Here is a 19605-nt window from a genome sequence, read left to right as displayed (position 1 = left end):
AAATTCAGAGGTCCTGCGGAATTTCTTGGTCAACATTTTCGTCAAGTTACAACTAAAACCTCGCTGCCATGAGAACAGAGGCATTTTGAGATTTTGGTCAATTCACCAAATGACAAATCAAATTAAAAACTCTTTTCATTAACTAATAGTTAATATGATATCTTGCTTAAGCCAGAGCGAGTCAAGACTAACTCAAGGTTTATTTAGCTCTTTAATATGGAAAAGGACCTAGATTTAAACAGCTCGCACTCCTAAGACGATATCACAACTGTGTTCTTGAAGGCCATGCTCCTAGGGCAGGATCCTAAGTCTGTTCTTTTCCCCTACAGAACGTGGACTAACTGCTAGGGGCTTCCTAAAATGCAAGGTGTATAAAACATCACCCCAAATATTCATTCTACCTTTCTACCTAAAGGAATGGACACGGAAAGGACTTGTGTCTTATTGTATATGTGAAGGCCTGTACTAGAGGGTTTCATCTTGATTTTCTCATCTTAGCAAGGCATATAGTATTGTTATTTTACAGGTAAGAAACTTGAGTTCCAGGGAGGTTAAGTAACTGAGCCAGTGAAGGAACTGGTACTCAAACCTAGAACTCATTCTAAAGCCATGCTTCTTATACGTAGGAAGAGAAAACCATACAAACAGACTTAAACATTTAAGAATATGCTAATATACTGAGTGTAATTTCCAAAGCCTGACAATATATGTGTGTGTATATACCTATATCTAATTGTTTATACGGAACATTTTGGGAATGAGTGTGCTTTTCCTTTCCTTTTCATAATCCCCTAGGTGTATGGTTTTCAAGTGAAATACAACACAGATATGGGACAGTGCGCAGATCATAAACGCACAGCTCAATGAATTTTCAAAAACTCAATACATCCAGGTAACCAGCATCCTGATTAAGAAACAGAGCGGTACCAATCCCTTTTGTGTCCTCATCTTGAGTTCACTTTCTAAGGCAGCCTTTAGTATTCAGAATCTAAGCTGGATATCTATCAGATATCACAGGGAAACAAGGTTCATTTTCCGACTCAAAGACCAGAAAGAAAGAGATAGGGTATAAAGCTCAAGAGATTAATTTTAAAAAATTATCTTTATTTAGGTTTCTGATTCAGCACATGTATCAAAGACTAATCAACATAAAGAAGTAAATAAGACATTAATTGGAAGTCTTACATCTCTCTAAACTCTGACCAAGAATGTCAAGATTGCCACTATTACCAGAACTCCAACCTAGTCAAGTTGTAGACAAGCTATCATGAACGACGTACAGTGAGCACACATACACAGAGGCCAGAGACACGCTATAGCACTCGGCTGTCCTCTCTTCCTTGTTGATGTCTTTCCATGGGACAGTCCACTTTTGCTGTCCATGCCTAGTTCCAAAGAAAGTCCAAAGAAGGCTCAGGGTCAACCTGATCCAACACTCTGCTGGAGGAATGCATTCTCAAACCGGTGTGCCTGCAACTTTGTTTTTGCCAGGATGAAGTTCAGATCGAGATGTACAGTACAATCTAGATGACGGTGCAGACTAAGTGAAGAACTAAAGTTGAGCAGTAACCCGAGTTAAGGCATGAATGCGCACACATGTGCACACACACAGCACCCACGCTATCATGCACATAGGATTCCTCCCATTGCCTAGCGAGAGGCAACCGGGGCTCGACAGTTAACCACGACTGCTGAGCGTACTGAAGCATGCCCCCCATAATTCTATCCTAACAGCTGTGTGTGTCTGTTTTATCACAAAAAAAAAAAAAAGAGAGAAAAAGGAAAAAAGAAAACTAAAAAAACAACAACAAGAAAAAAAAAACAAAACCCAAAACCTAAAAACCCCTTAATCTCTTACAATGGCTCTTGAGCATGGAACTCACGTAGCAGCGTCGATGGCTGGGTCTTTAGTAATTTGGAAATAAAAGGTTGTTTCCCTATGTATTTCTTTGGTAGTCCTCACTACAAAGTCTTCAGTGTTGGTTACCTATAAGACAAGTACTAGATAGAAGATAAGGTTACGCAGAAATATTTCTTCTATACTGATAAGATAAAAATAGTGAGCTCTCCAAGCACAAGTTACTATGCTTTTTCTTGCCTTATTGGGCTTCCTCTACAAGCAAGGCTTCGTGCAGGAAAAGTTCGTGTCTACCTAACAAAGGGCGATACATATTCTATCTTCCTACAATTGAAGAGTTAACGAAAATTCACATTATCCGTTATTTCTGGTCAAATCAGTTAGAAGCCGATTACACAGGGGCAGCAAGCTGGTGTCAAAGCCACATTCTGGTCACACATTCATTCCACGGTTGTGGTCAGTCTCTCAGGAGCTCAGAATTTAAAACTCCTTTCAATGAACAAAGGAGCAAGTTAAATCAGATCCGAAATACTTCCACCATCTGCCCAATGTCTAGAAGTCTGTCTAGAATGCCAGCATGCTGGATGAAAGAGAGCAGTTCAGAGCCCAGAGAGGCCTCAGGTGTTAGGGAAAGTAATTTGGTTTTGTATAAAAGGCATGGTCCTCTGGCGAAGAGTACTTATCCTACTAGCAGCACAGTGGTAGCCAAGGGTCTCTGTCAGCAAGACAGGAAAATGAAGCTACTGAACCTGCTGTGGCTCCCACCTGCCTTCCAAGGCCTCTGGGGCCTCTGGGAGTCAGTCCGGGGTTGCCCTGGGCGGGTGGGCAACAGGAATAGCAGGAACCAAGTTCAGCCCCCCCGAGAAGTGCCCCAGGTAAGTCAGCTTCTCGTGGCCTTGGGGTTGGAATCTTCGGGGTCCCTGGGGGCTAAACCATGGCCAAGGAACTGCCCTAGCAGGTACTGCCCAAGTGTGACAGGCTCCACACGGGGTCATAAAACACTCGAACAGGACATGAAACAGCATCATTTCGAAAGGGTAGTGTTTGTTCTATCAATCCAGAATGTCCACCGGGAGAGGCAACTCGATTTATGGTGAGAAAGTGCTGTTTGAAGGAGCTGTGTTTTATTTTGCAGTGAAACAACTAGTCTAAGGAAACCGGCGCTACATTTCTGTAGAAGTCTGGATGTCAAGAACCTGTCTCCAAAAGGCATTTATCAGAACTGTCTGCTCACTCCGAATGCTTTTTTCAGTCACCACAGGGCAATGTTTTGACTTTTGTGCTTTCAGGAGGTCACTAAATTGTTAGCAAGTGGAGGGAAGATGATTACATTTTGGACTTTCTTGTTTGAGTGCAAGACACTACTCAACAGCACTGAAATCTATAGTCTCGTAGAAGATTCTTGTAAACATATACCATTTCTCCTGTAAGAAAAACCGAGAACTGTACGATGCAGGCAATACTTGTTCGCCTGCTCTCAGAATTCCTCAAAATGGCCAGGTGCCAGGAGGGACGGTGAGCCGTTGGTGAAATCCCCGGGTTGGACAGGACCCCATCTGACTGAATTAAAAACCTCAAGCCTCAATAATTAAATGCCGAACTTCTTCCCCATATTTGAAAACTGTACTATGATTATGTATATTACACCTTATAAATAAAATTTATAGAGACCTACGATTTCTTTCAAATGACTGAGGAGTGACACTCTCAGTTTGGAGGTGGAAACTGAAAGAGTCAAAAAAAAAATCCTATTGTTGCTTTTACTCTCAAGTTCTTAAGATGCTAGTCAAACACGACTAGCCAGTGAGACGAGACCTTTTCTCATTCTGTAACTTTTAAATATGCATTCAAAGGCAAAAATGGAGGTTTCTCTACTGTACAATATTAAATATCTACAATGTCATGGTTCCTTACGGGTAGGAGTGTGTTCAGTAAAGAGCTAGCTATTAGCTATCACAAAACATGGACTCTTCAAAATTACGGATAAATTAACTTTCAGTTCTCTGATTATATCCAACAGATACACATTCTCATCATAAAATATACATTCTCTAGTAAGTTATTTTTGTCCACGGCATATATAAATATGCAAACACAGGTGGTAAAAATCACTTTACTACCAAAGTACAAAACAGTAACTGCTGAAAAGCCAAAATAAAGGTGTTGCAAGTGTTAAGAAAAGACTGACTCACGGCGTTCCACTGTAGAGTGAAACCAGACGATTTATTTGTGCTAAATGAATGGAAATGACGCATTCAGGATATACTTCTTTGTACACTGCGCTTGCTTTGACTGGGCGAACTAAGCAGTCCTCAAGGCTAATGTGCCACTTTCCTCTACGCCTCTTTCCTGCCAGCAATAAAGTATTTTGGCCATTGTGCCAAGATGTTCCTATAATGTTCATTTCACATAGTATTTTCTCATAGTACTCTGCACCTTTAAAATATCTGTTCGAACTCTATTTTAGGGGAACGCGAGTAAAGAATGTAAAGGGAAATGAGCTGTTTCTGTCACCATCACGTTGCCTTCTGCAGCAGAAATCACACAGCACATCCTAATCAGCCATCGCAACCACTGGCGGGTAGGACAACAGGTATCGACTCACGTGAGAGGGCCAGTTTGGGTAGGGTAACATCAAGGATAAAGAAAGACTCACACCCAGATATACGATAATTATCTATCCCATGTATGTGGAAAAGGTACAGCCATGTGATCCAATACTTCAGGAGATATGTTTTACAAGAGACATGGATGTTGAGATATACTGAAAAGAACGCATACAAAGTGTATCCGTAGAAAGCTCTATTAAACATTGTCTTGGGCACTGATGCATCCAACTTCCCATTCTATAGTGAGAGCTAGATTTTCAAAGGTCTGAATTGTAGTGCTGAATTACTGGTATGCTTGGTAAACACTATTCTAATGGGGGTGGGGGGAGAGGTGGGTAATAACAGCTCAGTAACTTTCTGCAAATTCATGGGGAAAAAAAATATAAAAAAGATATCCCTTTTTATTTTACAAACCTAAAAGCTAGGAAAATGAAGCTCTGGGGCCAAGCAAAAAAATTGCACACCGCTGCTGAACTACCAAATAGTCGAATAGCCGACGTCCCAGCCAGGGAATGGACGCACATGAAGATTCAAGTAAAACACCGATGGAGAAAGTCGTCTGTTTAGTGTTGTAGACCCACAACACTGGCTGCGTTTCCGACACACATTTACAACACAATGAATAGTGAAGCCTAGATAACCTCAGTGCAAATAAGTCAGATCCGAATATGCCAGGGAAGGAAGCCTGTGGCGTCTTGAGTCGACGGCTCCACTGCACGAACGAGTCCCAACGTGAGGTTCGGACTGCGCACATGCATTAAGGCTGGGAGGAGGGGTGCACCGAATGTTGCGAGGGGGCGGGCTGCAAGGTGGCTGCCGAGGGGACCGCGGGCTGCATGGGTGGCGGAGGTGGAGGTGGCGGAGGCTGGACGGGGGTCTGTGTGTTGGGAGACGGAGGCGGCGTGGGCCGTTTGAATTTGTCAGGGCTGTTGCTCCTCCGCGGTGAAGGCCTCTGTAGACAGGACAGGAACAGCAGGTCAGAGCAGGCACAGACGGCTCATCCCTAACCCAGCGTGACTCGGAGCCCAGGATGCCCCAAAGCGGACCCACAGAGACCAAACACCAGCGAGGTCCTTGTCCATCCCTACTGGCTTCTGAACCCATCAGGAACACTTCAACAAGGTAGAGTTTACACCGACATCTATGAAAAAGCTATGCAAAATCACTATGAAACGTGCGTCGATCAAACAACTGGACTTCGGTGAGACAGTCCTAAAATTGGAAAAACAGCTGTCACGTCCTCCCCTTAAATCTTTTCTGTTCGTTGTATGTCTCCAGCTCCTTCCATCCCTCAAACAAGTTGTCAATGTCATGAAGGCTACAGCTCGACCCAAAACGTTCCTGCTTTAATGTAAAGCTCATCAAACCAGCAAAACAGATTCAGAAATATCTTACATGCTTTTTTTAGAGAATGGGGTTCTTTTCAAGATTCCCTCATTGGGAATACCCTCAGTTCTACCCTATTCTCAAACCCCTATTAGCGACATTTCTAACCGGTCTATTAGTCAACTAAATAACCAGCTCTAATGAAAACACTCCCCTGAGTAGAGTTTGAACCGGATACACTTAAGGTTCCTTCTAATTCCAGGAAAGAAAATTCTGGATGAAACTAGAAACAAGTCTAATTCCAGGAAGAATACTGAGGGTCAGTGAACTGTGAAGGTGCGGACAATAAATATTTTAGACATTGTGGCAACCAACGATAATTCGCTATGGCAAGGAGCTGGCTAGAGTTCAAACGAGGCACAGGCCGGAGGTCAAATTACGTTTCACAAAGGGCAATATTTCATAGAAAATGAAGGTGAAGTTTTGCCTCCTGGGAAGGATTTTAGTTTCAACACCAGAATGTAGCATCAAACTGTTGGGAGGTCTCTAGAAGTTTAAGGTGAACTGAAGGAAGGAAGGAAGAAGAAAGGTAAATGTCCGAGGACATCAATGTTGGCTCCCACGGAGGACCAGTCGCTACCACCGCCAGGAGGAAAGCGCTGCTTCCTGCCCCGTGGATACTTACTGTGATACCGTGGGAGGCTCCCATATGCTGCACATGAAGACCTGGGGAATTGTAATAAGACATTCCAGCTCTAGTCAGTGAAGTCGGTGGCGTGAAACCAACTGTGTGACTCGCATACGAGAGACCTAAAATAGAACAACAACTTGTAAGTATTATTACAAACTCAACTCTCTGGTGTCTTTAAGCATCCAGGAGGCTTTAAAATGCAGAAGCTCTTAGTCACCCACAAAAATGCAAACAGATAAGAGGAGAGGTGGGCTCACCAAACGGCCTGCTGGATGGGTAACAAGGGATATAAAAGTCAAGCCCTGGTACAGACTAAACAGCCCAGAAATAAGTGCACACGTAAATGGTCAGATAATCTTCAGCGAACGTTCCAGGAATATGCAATGCGGAAAGGGTAGTCTCTTCGACAAACGGTGCTGGGAAAACTGGAGATTCATGGGCAAAAAGAATGAAAGTGGAGCCCTATCTTACACCATACACAAAAATCAACTCAAAAGGAATTAAAGACCTAAACATAAGACCTGAAACCATAAAACTCCTAGAAGGAAACACAGGGGGAAAGCTTTATGACATTGGTCTCAGGAATGATTTCTTAGATAGGACACCAAAAGCACGGGCAGCGAAGCACACGTAGCCAAGTAGGACTACAGCATCCGAAAACGCTTCTGTTCAGCAAAGGAAATCATCAACAGAAAGGTCACCGATGGAATGGGAGAAAATATTTACAAACCATAGATCAGATAAGGGATTAGTATCCAAAATAGATAAGGAACTCCTACAACTCAAAAGCAAACAAACCAATACCCTGATTTAAAAATGGGCAAATGACTTGAATAGACATTTTTCCAAAGACAACATACAAATGGCCAATAGGTACATGAAAAGATGCTCAGCTTCACTAATCATCAGGGAAAAGCAAATCAAAACCATAATAGGATATCATGTTACACCTGTTGGGATGGCTATTATAAAAAATAAAAATAAAAAACATTTTTAAAGTGCTGGCAAGGATGTGGAGAAAAGGGAACTGCTAATGGGAATGTAAATTGGTAGAGCCACTATGGAAAGCAGTACGGAGCTACCACAAAAAATTAACAATAGAACTACCACATGATCCAGCAATCCCACTGCTGGCTATTATCCAAAAGGACTGAAAACAGGATCTTGAGAAGAAATTTGCACTCATGTGTTCATTACAACACTATTCACAGTAGCCAAGACGTAGAAACAACCTAAAAGTTCATCAACAGATGAGTGGATAAAGAAAACATGGTATATACATACAATGGAATATTATTTAGCCCTTAAAAAGAAGAAAATTCCTTTAAAAAAGAACATGGATGAACCTGCAGGACATTATGCTAATATAAGCCCGTAACAGAAGGACAGATACTGCATGATACCATATACACGAGGGATCTAGGTCACACTCACAGAAGCAGAGAGCACAACAGTGGTTGCTAGGGGCTGGGGGTAGAGGAAATGGGGGACTGTTGTTTAATGGGCACAAAGTTTCAATTTTATAAGAAGAATAAGTTCTAGAGATCTACTGCACAACACTGTGGTTTGTTTGTTTTTTAATTTATTTTATTTTTGGTTGCGTTGGGCTTGTGGGCTTTTTCTAGTTGCAGCGAGCGGGCTCTTCGTTGTGGTGCGTGGCCTTCTCATTGCGGTGACTTCTCTTGTCGCTGAACACGGGCTTTAGGTGTGCGGGCTTCACTAGCTGTGGCATGTGGGCTCTAGAGCGCAGGCTCAGTAGTTGAGGTGCACGGGCTTAGCTGCTCCGCGGCATGCGGGATCTTCCCAGAACAGGGCTCGAACCCATGTCCCCTGCATTGGCAGGTGGATTCTTAACCACCGCGCCACCAGGGAAGCCCCACTGTGCTTTTTTAACAATACTGTACTGTACAGTTAATAATGTGTTAAGAGGGTAGATCTCATGTAAAGTGTTCTTATGACAACTAAAAAAAAAACAAGTCCAGACTTGACAGGAGTCCAACTGAGATGTACAGAAGTAGAAGACATGAGAAGAAACAAGAGTAAAGTGGAAAAAATAGAGCAAAGGGGTAAAAATCGGATGCAAGGAAAGGGTAAGTGTCAAAAGATATACCAATAATAACGAGACAAAACCAATGGGTGTGTATAGCAGCCACAAAGCAAACAAAAAATTCACCACTGAGAACTTGGCAACTTCAGGATATTCAATGAAGAAAACAAAAAGCCCTACATATGCCATTGTTCCCCCCAAAGAAACTGATATTTAAGGAAGAAACACCCCCAGCCCACTATAACCTTCTGCATAGTCTTCATCTAGGACCCCAGAATCAGCTCCAAAGTTTAATGCCCAGATCTTAGTTCCCTGACCAGGGATCGAACCCGTATCCCTGCAGTGCTCGAGCAGTCTTAACGACTGGACCACCAGGGAAGTCCTTAAAGATGCTCTTCTATAGTGTCTTTTGACTTCCACGGTTGAGACATGCAGCCACCACGCCTATCTTTAGTTGTCCTGTCCCAGAATCTGTCTGTGCCCTCAACACCTATGGTTAAGGATTTTATTTCTTGCTTTGACTATGAACTAGTGTGCTGCTTTCTATCTGACATATTTCCATTTCCAATTGTGGATTTGGTTCACATGTACACAATGGAGGTCTGGGGTAAAGCACAAGTCTTTGGGAGCTCAGGGGTCATCTACTGTGACTTGTATTTGTATCGCAAGAACTTCATTCAGCTTGGGGAGGGAAGAAGGGATTTTCTTTAAACAACGTGGGGAAATACAACGCTAATTCCATTTCTTATGAAAGTGATGAAATTTAAGAGAAAAGCTTTGAAGGTAGGTCCTTATCCCCAGATAGAGAAGCTCAGGGGGTTCGATTCATAATACAAAATAAATGAATAAGATCAAGCCCATTGCCCAGTATGACAAGGTTAATAATGATGAGTATGTTAATCTGCTAATCACGAATCTTCAAAGACCGCCTACTGCCTGCTCAAATTAAAAAAAAAAAAAGAAAGTCCCTTCTCTGGCTATTAAAAAGGCCTGCATTTGGCTCCAAACTATCTCCTGATGTTCTAGGTCAGTGGTTCTCAATACCGAGAATCAAAGCCCTCGTCCGACCCCAAATCAAGTGAATCCGAATCTATGGGGAGCAGGGCCCCAGGGCAGCCGGTGATAAGAACCACAGTGACCTGATCACTCTTGATTCTGACCTCCACGTCTCAGTTCCCACCATGGCCTTTGCCTGGGATGTCTTCTCTTTACTGCAGGACTTGGTTTCTCCTTCTCCCCTTGTCAATCAGGACCTCACTCAGCCTTTGGAGGGGCAAAGAGCCCAGACTCCAGAGCCGACTGCCATATTATCTCGGGCTCTCGTTCTGCCACTTGGTGCTGAGCGACACTGGACTTTAGATCCCTCAACTGTGAAATGAGATTATCACAGTGACTGCATAAGGTTGTTGTGAGGATGAAATGAGTGCCTGGCACAAAGGAAGGGCTCAGCATGTTTCAGCTCATTAACCTCTCCTTCAGGGCTCTTCTCAAAAGCTCTCTAAGCTGGTAGCTCTCTCTTCTTTGAAACTCTCTTTATTTAGTGCTTTTTTTTAATTATACCTTTTAATTTTATCCTAACTTTTTATTTTGAAATAGTTTGTAATTCGTAAGAAGTTGCAAAAATACTACAGGGTCCCTGTCTACCCTTCACCCAGCTCCCCCCAGTGATATCTTACATAACCAGAGCACACTGTCAAAACCAGAAAATTGACACTGGTCCAATACAAGTGACTAAGGTACAGACTTTATTTGGATTTCATCAGTTTTTAATGCATTCTTCGTGTGTGTGTGGGTACAGGTGTAATTTTTATCACCTGTGTAGATCCAAGTAATTATCACCACAATCTGGATACAGAACTGTTACAAAACCACAGACAAGCTTCCTTGTGTTGTCCCTTTATAGGGACATATAGTCACCCCTTCCCTCTAATCCTAACCCCTGGCAACGACGGATCTGTGCTCCACCACTGTAATTTTGTCACTTTGAGAATGTTATAGATATGAAATCATATAGTATATAACCCTTTGAGATTAGTTTTTCATTCATCACAATGCCCCTGTGACACATACAAGTTATTGTGTGTATCAAGTTAATTCCTTTTTAGTTCTGGGTAGTATGTCATTGAGTGGGTGTACCACAACTTAACTTTTTAGGGGATATAAAATACATAAAACGCGGGCTTCCCTGGTGGCACAGTGGTTAAGAATCCGCCTGCCAATGCGGGGAACGTGGGTTCAAGCCCTGGTCCAGGAAGATCCCGTGTGCCACGGAGCAACTAAGCCCATGTGCCACAACTACCGAGCCTGCATTCTAGAACTCATGAGCCACAACTACTGAGCCCGTGTGCCACAACTACTGAGCCTGCGCTCTACAGCCCATGCTCCGCCAACAAGAGAAGCCACCGCAATGAGAAGCTCGCGCACCGCAATGAAGAGTAGCACCCACCTGCCGCAACTAGAGAAAGCCCGCGTGCAGCAATGAAGACCCAACGCAGCCAAAAATAAATCAATTAAATAAAATTTTTAAAAAACCTATAAAAAAGGCACTGCTTATTAAAAAACAAGCAAACAAATATATATATATATATATATATATAAAACTTGTATTAAGATTATCTTATTTCTTGTGTTTTGCCCCCTACTTCCCTAGGCCCTATAAGCTCTTAGAGGCCAGAGACCATGTCTTACTAGTTTTTGTTTTCCCTTAATCATCATGCATCTGACCCTCTTGCCCAGGAATACAATAAACAATAAGAATCCCAAAAAACCTAGGTAGAAAATATCTCCTAAACAGAATACTGTGGCTTTATAAAGCTATTCCTGGAATAAATTGCTCTTGCTGTGCTATACAAATGCATTAACTAGAGTAAAAATTTTAAGATTTATTTCATTGTCCACAAGTTCAAGACAACAAATTCTAAAAATGACTCATGAAAAGCAATTCATGACCAAAAACCACTGAGCAAAATGAATCAAGATACCAAAGTGTATAATCCATAGAAAACCGACTACTTAAAGGAAAACTACAAGAGGTTGGGGGGATAGGGAGAGGAGACACTTGAAAACACTAAAATATTAACACTGCCTTCGGATAAAAGGATTCTGGATGATTTTATTTCTGCTTCTTTATACCCTTCCGACTGCCCCCAAATTCCCTCTAATAAATCTTTGCTGAAGGAAGAAAAAAAAAATAAGCATCGTCGAACCAAACTAAAGGCAGACACCTTCTGTTCCTTTGAAATTTATCTTAGTTCCACAAGTCGGACATGTCTCTGTTAACATTCATACGCTAGAGATACGACTTCCTCTTTAACGCTCTCTCATCTGGCTCTGTCCCCATCACTCCATCAAGGCTGCTCTCGTCAAGGCCAGCAGTGTTTCCGCGCTGCCAGGTGCACTGCTACTCTCCACCTCTCATTGCACTTGACCTTGGGGCAACAACAGACAAAGCTGACCCCTCCCTTCCTGCTGAAATGCTTTATCTTAACCTCAGTGACATCGGATACACGTTTCCCTTCCCCTTCCCTGGCAGCAACTTCCCAATCTCCTTCACCAGGTTTCCTCCTGTACCTGACCTCTACATATTACATCCTTCAGGATCAGATGGGAGGGTTTTCCTCTTCTCCCTCCATCTTCCACGACTAGGTGATTTCATCTATGTTAGTAGCTTTCTTTAAAATAAATTCTTTTATTTTAGAATAGTTTTAGGTTTACAGAAAAGTGGCAAAAATAGTACAGAGAGTTCCTGCATCTCACACACTCAGATTCCCCGTTATTATTATTATTATTATTATTTTTTGGCCGTGCCCCGAGGCTTGTGGAATTTTAGTTCCCCAACCAGGATCGAACCCAGGCCCTCGGGAGTGAAAGTGCAGAGTCCTAACTACTGGACCACTGGGGAATTCTGAAAGATGCCCTATTATTAACTTCTTAAGCCAGTGTGGTACCTTCATCACAACTAATAAACCAATGTTGACACATTATTATTAACTCAGGTCCACACGTTATCTGGATTTCCTGAGGTTTTGCCTAATGTCCTCTTCCTGTTTCAGGAACCCATTTAGGATACCACATGCTATTTAGTTTTCATGTCTCCTTAGGCACCTCTTGGCTGAGATAGTTCCTCAAACTTCCTTGTTTTTGATGACCTTGTCAGTTTTAAGGTGTGTTGATCAGGTATTTTATAGACAGACTGTCCCTCTACTGTCTGATGTTTTCCACGTGGTTAGACTGGGGTGATTCGTTTTGAGGAGGAAGACTACAGAGGTAAAGGGCCCTTCTCATCACATCGTATCAAGGGTACATACTACTGACATGACTGACCACTGTCGATGCTGACCTTGATCTCCCAGATAAGGCAGTGCCTGTCAAGTTTTTCCTCTGTAAAGGTACTTTCTTTTTTTAAATAGCTAAGAAGGTTTTTTAATTATTATTTAGTTAGTTATTTTATTTATTTTTGGCTGTGTCGGGTCTTAGTTGCGGCACGCGAGCTCTTCCTTGTGGTGCGTGGGCTTCTCTCTAGTTGTGGCACACAGGCCCCAGGGAGCCCGGGCTCTGTAGCTGTGGTGCACGGGTTCCAGAGGGCGTGGACTCTGCAGTTTGCAGCACATGGGCTCTAGTTGAGGTGCGCGAGCTCAGTAGTTGTGGCGCGCAGGCTTGGCTGGCCCCCGGCGTGTGGGATCTTAGTTCCCTGACCAGGGATTGAACTCGCGCCCCCTTCATTGTAAGGTGGATTTTTTTACCACTGGACCACCAGGGAAGTCCCAAGGTACTCTTTCCCCCCCCCTCCCTTTTACACTGTATTCTTTGCAAGGAAGTCCCTATCTTTAGCCCACATTTAAAGAGTAGGGAGCTATTTCCACTTCCGTGAAGATGGAATCTCTATGTCAATTATTTGGAATTCTTCTGTATAGGTGATTTCTCTCTTCTCTCGTGTTTATTTACTCAGTCAGTCATTTGTTCATATCAGTGTGAACCAATGCATATTTGTTTTATGTTTGGGTTATAATCTAATATTACATTATTTATTTCATTGCTCGAACTGTTCCAGTTTGGGCCTTTGGGAGCACTTTCAGTTTCCTCCTGCGTCTCTTGGACCTATCCTCATCTTTCAGTTTTTTGACCTTCTCCTAACTTTCTGGCATGACCAGACTGTCCACGTTCATCTTGTATGTTCCCTGCCCAAGGCCCTAGAAACATCCATTTCTTCCAGGAGCCCTAGTTCTCTTCACTGAAGAACGGAATTAGAAACCAAGATCTGGGTGGTAGGTGTGCCTGTGGCTAGTGGGATGTAGATCCTTTTTAAAACTTCAGTTATTCCCCATGGCTGATGTAGGCATATGAAAATATGTTAACTGGGAATGTCTTTTTCTCAGGCTATATCAAATAGTGAACAACCTGAAAAAAATTGTTGAAAAAATAATCCTGTCCCTCTATATAATCCACACATAAGCAAGCAGAAGATTTTTCAGAAGTACTGGGAAATGTACCTTTCAATCAAATTGTGAGATCGCCCTCAAAATATTCCAAGTCAGTGAAAATGCAAGACTGCCAATGCCAATGTTAACCAGAAATGGTAAGGGAAGAAGAAAAGCCAAAATGCTTCAAATGGAAATGAAAACTATACAAACAGCATAATTCCACTAGAGAAGTGATTAGATATTCTTAATACGGAGAAGCACAAGTTCTTCCAACAAAAAATAAAGTGAAAAGAAAACTTGAAAATTCAGATTGTGCTAATGTATTATGTATCCAATGGACTAGATCAGAATAGGAGTAATTCTACCGCCAAATAGGAGATTATAATCTACTTTGATGATATTATAGAACTTAAAATACGATACAAATGTTCTCACTAAGGCTGGCTGAGAGAAAAAAAAAATCTAGGTGTTACTTATTATGATGTAGTTTAAGGGAAAAACCAACTAGCTTGTCTATACAAGCAAGCCCCACATTACAGGAACAGGGCCAGCGAAAGCCAAAATTCTGTGCATGGAATAAAATCCTCCTGCAGAGTATTTGTTACCATAGAAGTTAATATTCCCAACCAAGGCCTCACTTTTGTTTTTTTCTTTCTTCAATGACCACAACACTATATTTAATGAACTGGAAGTTACACGCCTGTAGGTTTAAATAAATCAAAGAGAACATGAATTTATATTAGCATGAATCAGCATCACGATCAACTATAAAAGCCTCCCTCCTTCTTGCTTCTTCCTAACTCATGACTTCCTTTTACATCAATAAATCAGAAAGCAAAGACAACCTTTATCACGGTAACGAAATCCAAGTGCTATTTGGGGAAAACTGAGAGGCGGCTAGGGAGAGAAGCTTCTGGAGAGACCTCAAGGCCACTGCAGAGCAGGAGAAACAGATTCAGGAACATCCTCGGGGCAAGAACAGCTGAGGACTGCGCTGTGGATCCACAACACAAAGTCCTTTTGGTTCGCACACAGCCCCTCTTCCCCCCGTCACATGCCAGAGAGCGTGCCGGCCCCAAGCGGACAAAAGCTGCCACACTTCGTGTTGGACTTTTTAAAAATCACCCCTCTTACAAAAACAAAAAGTCACAGCAGCACAGTGCTTGGGCTGGATCCTAAACTCACAAACCCAAGCCCCTCCTGCCTGCCGCTACCCACGGCCACCCGCGAGGCTGCAGCATTTCCCCTCGGTCAACCTGAAGGGCGTCCCTGGTGTCTAATGATTACAAACAGACAAAATGAGACGTCACCCTAACCTGAAGCTGTTTTACTGTCCGAAGCCACAAAACCTTTATTGCTGCCACCTTCTAAGCCGTCACCTCACTGTATTCTGTGCGAAAGTGCTCCGCCACCGCCCTTCCCCCCTCCCCACACACGTTTTTCCCCAACTCTGTTGAAAATCTGTTTACCAGCGCGCACAAGAATGTCAGCCTGGACACTTCAGTCACAAGACACGATCCCTTGGCCGACTACCTTTGCTTTCCTCCCTCCACCCCACTTGCCCACACACACCCCCTCCGGCCCCCTGCTTCCTCTTTCTTCCCTGCTGGATCATTTACTTGCCCTCCTGGCCCGAAAGCCCCATGCTGTGCGGGTACCGAGCCAGAGACCCTGGGGAGAGAGTTTTTCAGGGTCAGATGAACACAAGCACGCCTTTGAGGGAAAGGCTTCTGAGGGGCAAAGCCAGAGGCAGAAGCGCAGCCAGTTCCTTCTTGCCCGGCCTGCCTGCTAGGGCCGAGGCCCACTCACCCACCAGTGGAAATAGCAGGATGCAGCTCATGCTCGAAAGAACACAGGCTTTGTGTGAAGCAAGACACGCCCTGCCTGGCCACGGCCACTTCCTGGCCACGTGACCAGTAGCTACAGACCCACCAAATGACTGCTTCCTCAATTTTAACACGACGCCTGCGTTAATTATTCTGAGGATAAAAAGGAGATGAGGTATGTATACCAAAATGAGAGAACCCATAAAAGATATGCTATGGTGCATCTCAGAAATCTGCCCGAGGTTTTTGTCAAACCACCGGCACTTAAAATCATAGTCAAAGATAGTCTTTTTAAAAAGGTTTTATAGAGTTAAGTTACTTTTTTGGTTCCAGAAAACCACCAGTTGACACTGTTTTAAAATTGCAAGCTAAGACTCAGTTGTGATAGCACTGATCATTTCTGGTGTTTTGGGACAACACGTGACCACCCTCTGTTTACAAGCTTTTCAGATGCTAGAAGGGAATGTATTCAGGGATACGTTAAATACAGCAGAAACAGAGGTAGCTGAGAACATGTACTCACCAGGTGATATCGGCCGGCTAGAACTGGGAGAAGGTGTGTAAGGAATCGGGCTGGACACAGTGCGAGGTCTTAATCCTTGTGCAGACATCTCGTTAAAATACCTAAGAGGAGTGAAGGAGATGGTTAGAGCCGCCTGCGTTGCAGTAGTTCCTAAGAAAGCTCCTATGAGAAAATGTTTGGGGTTCACATCTTGAGGTCAAACTCCTGAATGTTTAGAAATCAATGCTGCAGTGAGGAGACATGTATAATGTGGACCCCAGAGCCATGCTGTTCCACTGCTTGGCAAAGCTCTCTCCCCAGGGGCACAGGTGAGGGAATCCGGGGTGTTTTCGCTCAGGATGGAGGCCTGGTGACAGAGCTGCGTCATGCAACAGAGAGGACCAGGCTTTTCTCCATCACACTATAGCTATGTAGACATTCACCACCACTGTCCCAAGAATTAGACAAATCCACATTCTAGTGGCTACCTGTAAACTGTTACTTGAAAGGCAAAACCAAACAAGCCCTCTGAGACGCAGATCATCGAATTGGAGATAATGTGATCCCGTGAAATGGATGTCAATTGTCCACAAGGCAGGGCTTGCTTAACTAACAGTCACGTGTTCAAATGCAGAACGTGGAATATAATAAATGACACATGGGCTGAGCACCTCTGCAGGTCACGCCGTGCCGGGTCTGACTTATTACTGGATTCGGAAGTCACATCAGGCCGCACTTTGTGAACAAGCACAGAGAGCTGAGGAGGAGGAATTTCTGCTTGAGAGACTCCCTAATAAGCGATCCTTCCCAGGCCTTCTGGCCAAAGGAAGGAACGGCCACATGTGCAGGCGTTTCTATCCCAGGAAACATCTCAGCCCTGATATGCAACCAGTTCACGTGAGGAACTTTTAACACAGGTATTCCTATGCTAGTTTATTCAACTCGAAGAAAAACAGATTCCCAAGGTTTTTTTTTTTTTTTTCTTTGCTGTACGCGGGCCTCTCACTGTTGTGGCCTCTCCCGTTGCGGAGCACAGGCTCTGGACGCGCAGGCTCAGTGGCCACGGCTCACGGGCCCAGCTGCTCTGCGGCATGTGGGATCTTCCCGGACCGGGGCACGAACCCGTGTCCCCTGCATCAGCAGGCGGACTCTCAACCACTGCGCCACCAGGGAAGCCCTAGACTCCCAAGTTTGGCATGCACCTCTCAACGAGCTACCTACCACCAATTCTTCCTTCTCTCTTTAGCACGGCCCACCACAGTGCCACCAGGCTGGACCTCTTGTATTCTACAGCCAGGGGGGTGGCTAAGACCGCCTCTTGGTCTTTAAGGAATTAAACACACTTGTAGACGTCTCAAGTGTCTGACTATTTTCTTCCTCCCAGATCTGACATCATCATTCCCAGTAGAGAGAGCAGATGTCTTTATTCAACAGCGGTACTCTACCTGGGACAATCTAACCTAAAAAGGTAAGGCAAACCTTCTGGAGTGAACACCAATCCTGGAAAAAAAAAAAATTTATCTGGAAAGCCTGAAGTAGCTTCAGTGCTGTCACCACAGTCAGAGAAACTGTCCCTCAGAGTATGTCGTAATCAAAATCAAGCACAGGGTACTGTGTGTGTTAATACATGCTCTGCTCCATGTCTTAAGGTGGTTAAAAAAGTAGTTAATAAGTTATCTACTATTGTAGCTTATGTTTTCAATGAAATGGTTTTCAGAGGAGAAGAGTTTCAGAAAGAAGGAGACACCGTCAGAAGCAGATCAGTGAAATTCAGAGTTAAGGTTGATAGTTTTATGATAGAAACTTCTGAGAAAGAATCCTCTTTATTCTTTTCAAATGAGGAAGATTTTTTTTTAAAAAAAACAGATCTAAGTCTGTTTTTTATAAAGTTTTTTAAATTATAAAAGTAGATCGGGAATTCCCTGGTGGTCCAATGGTTAGGACTCTGTGCTCTCACTGCTGACGGCCTGGGTTCCATCCCTGGTCGGGGAACTAAGACCTTGTAAGCTGTGCAGTGCAGCCAAAAAAAAAGACCAGATCTTCATTATAGAAAAATTTACATTTTTCATGAAACGATAATACCACAGCAAATACTGTCCACAGCAAATTAATCAAAAGCCCCTCCCTGGTGGCGCAGTGGTTGAGAGTCCGCCTGCCGATGCAGGGGACACGGGTTCGTGCCCCGGTCCGGGAAGATCCTACATGCCGCAGAGCGTCTGGACCTATGAGCCATGGCTGCTGAGCCTGCGCGTCCGGAGACTGCGCTCTGCAACGGGAGAGGGCACAACAGTGAGAGGCCCGCATACCACACAAAAAAAAGCCTTGTTAGCCCTCTGGATCTATTTCAATAAGAGAAACAGAGTGCTGATCTGCTAACACTGCCCACATGCGTTCAAACAACGTGCTCTGGCATCGACAGCCTGTACTAGTCCTCACAGCCGTTGGCAGACCCTGGTCTGAGGCGCTGGCTGCCCAGCACAGGTGGATGTTGCTTATCTTAACGATCACCTCACTCCCAAGCACAGAGGAGGAGGGCAGGTGGGGAAGGAAAGGAAAATCTGGGTGAGCAAGGAGAACTGAGCCGTGTCCTCTAGTTAACCAAAGGATGCCTCTCTTATGCCGGCCCATTTCCCAGAGGGCCAGTGAGGGGACTTGACATTGCGACCTGAGCACTGCGTGAGTTCTGTTTTTGAAAACCAGCTGCAAAAAGGTTGAAGTTACCAAGTGTGGTAAACCAAAGCCTCTGGCTTTCAACAGCTTCCACCCACCCCGCCGTGGACTCTTTCGCCCCCTGGATGTATTTGCTTCCTCAGGCTGTACCGCGCACCGCCTGCTCACCTGTACCTAGGGATTAAGATATGCGCCCATGCTCCAGGATGGGACGATTCAACGACACCTGCAAACGCTGCCTCCCGACACAAAACCCGCCTCCATGTCTGTCCCACTGAGTAATTTGGGAAAGGCCATGTTTTGTGTGTCTTTTTGTGTTTAAGGAGGACGGTCAAACTTCTTCATTTATCCCATTCTCAGCATCCGCACTGAGGCCACAGTGTTCATCATCACAATAAATAAACGTCCCTGCCGTCTGCTGCCTCCTCTTACAGGAGGTGAAGAGGGGCTGGAGCCTGGGCTGCTGCTTTCCCGAGGCTTGTGAGACACGCACGCACCTTTCATCATCCATCTCTAAGCTGGACTCGCTCTCGGAGAGCTGCCGACACAGGGCCTCTCTTCTCTCCATCTCCCTCTGCAGCTTCCTCTGCAGCCTCAGGTTCTCCTCCCTCATGTGGCGTTCCTCCTCCAGATACTGCGCCATCTTCTCGGAATCT

The 19605-nt window shown here is 44.1% G+C and overlaps 1 protein-coding gene across 1 annotated transcript in view; it reads right to left on the bottom strand.

Annotated features, from left to right (window-relative positions):
- Window positions 1-1756: 1756 nt before the first annotated feature.
- CCDC6 (coiled-coil domain containing 6) overlaps window positions 1757-19605 on the bottom strand; it is a 111698-nt gene continuing 93849 nt past the window's right edge. Inside the window, exons 6-9 of the mRNA XM_030843916.3 lie at window positions 19447-19603; window positions 16301-16401; window positions 6479-6603; window positions 1757-5419 (exon numbers count right to left, since the gene is read on the bottom strand). Coding sequence (XP_030699776.1) covers window positions 5225-5419; window positions 6479-6603; window positions 16301-16401; window positions 19447-19603 — 578 coding nt within the window. The 3' untranslated portion in view covers window positions 1757-5224. The remainder of the gene's footprint in view (window positions 5420-6478; window positions 6604-16300; window positions 16402-19446; window positions 19604-19605) is intronic.

Source organism: Globicephala melas, chromosome 16 (assembly GCF_963455315.2).
Source record: "Globicephala melas chromosome 16, mGloMel1.2, whole genome shotgun sequence".
Lineage (NCBI taxonomy): Eukaryota > Metazoa > Chordata > Mammalia > Artiodactyla > Delphinidae > Globicephala > Globicephala melas.
This window is presented reverse-complemented; position numbering and strand designations above follow the sequence as displayed.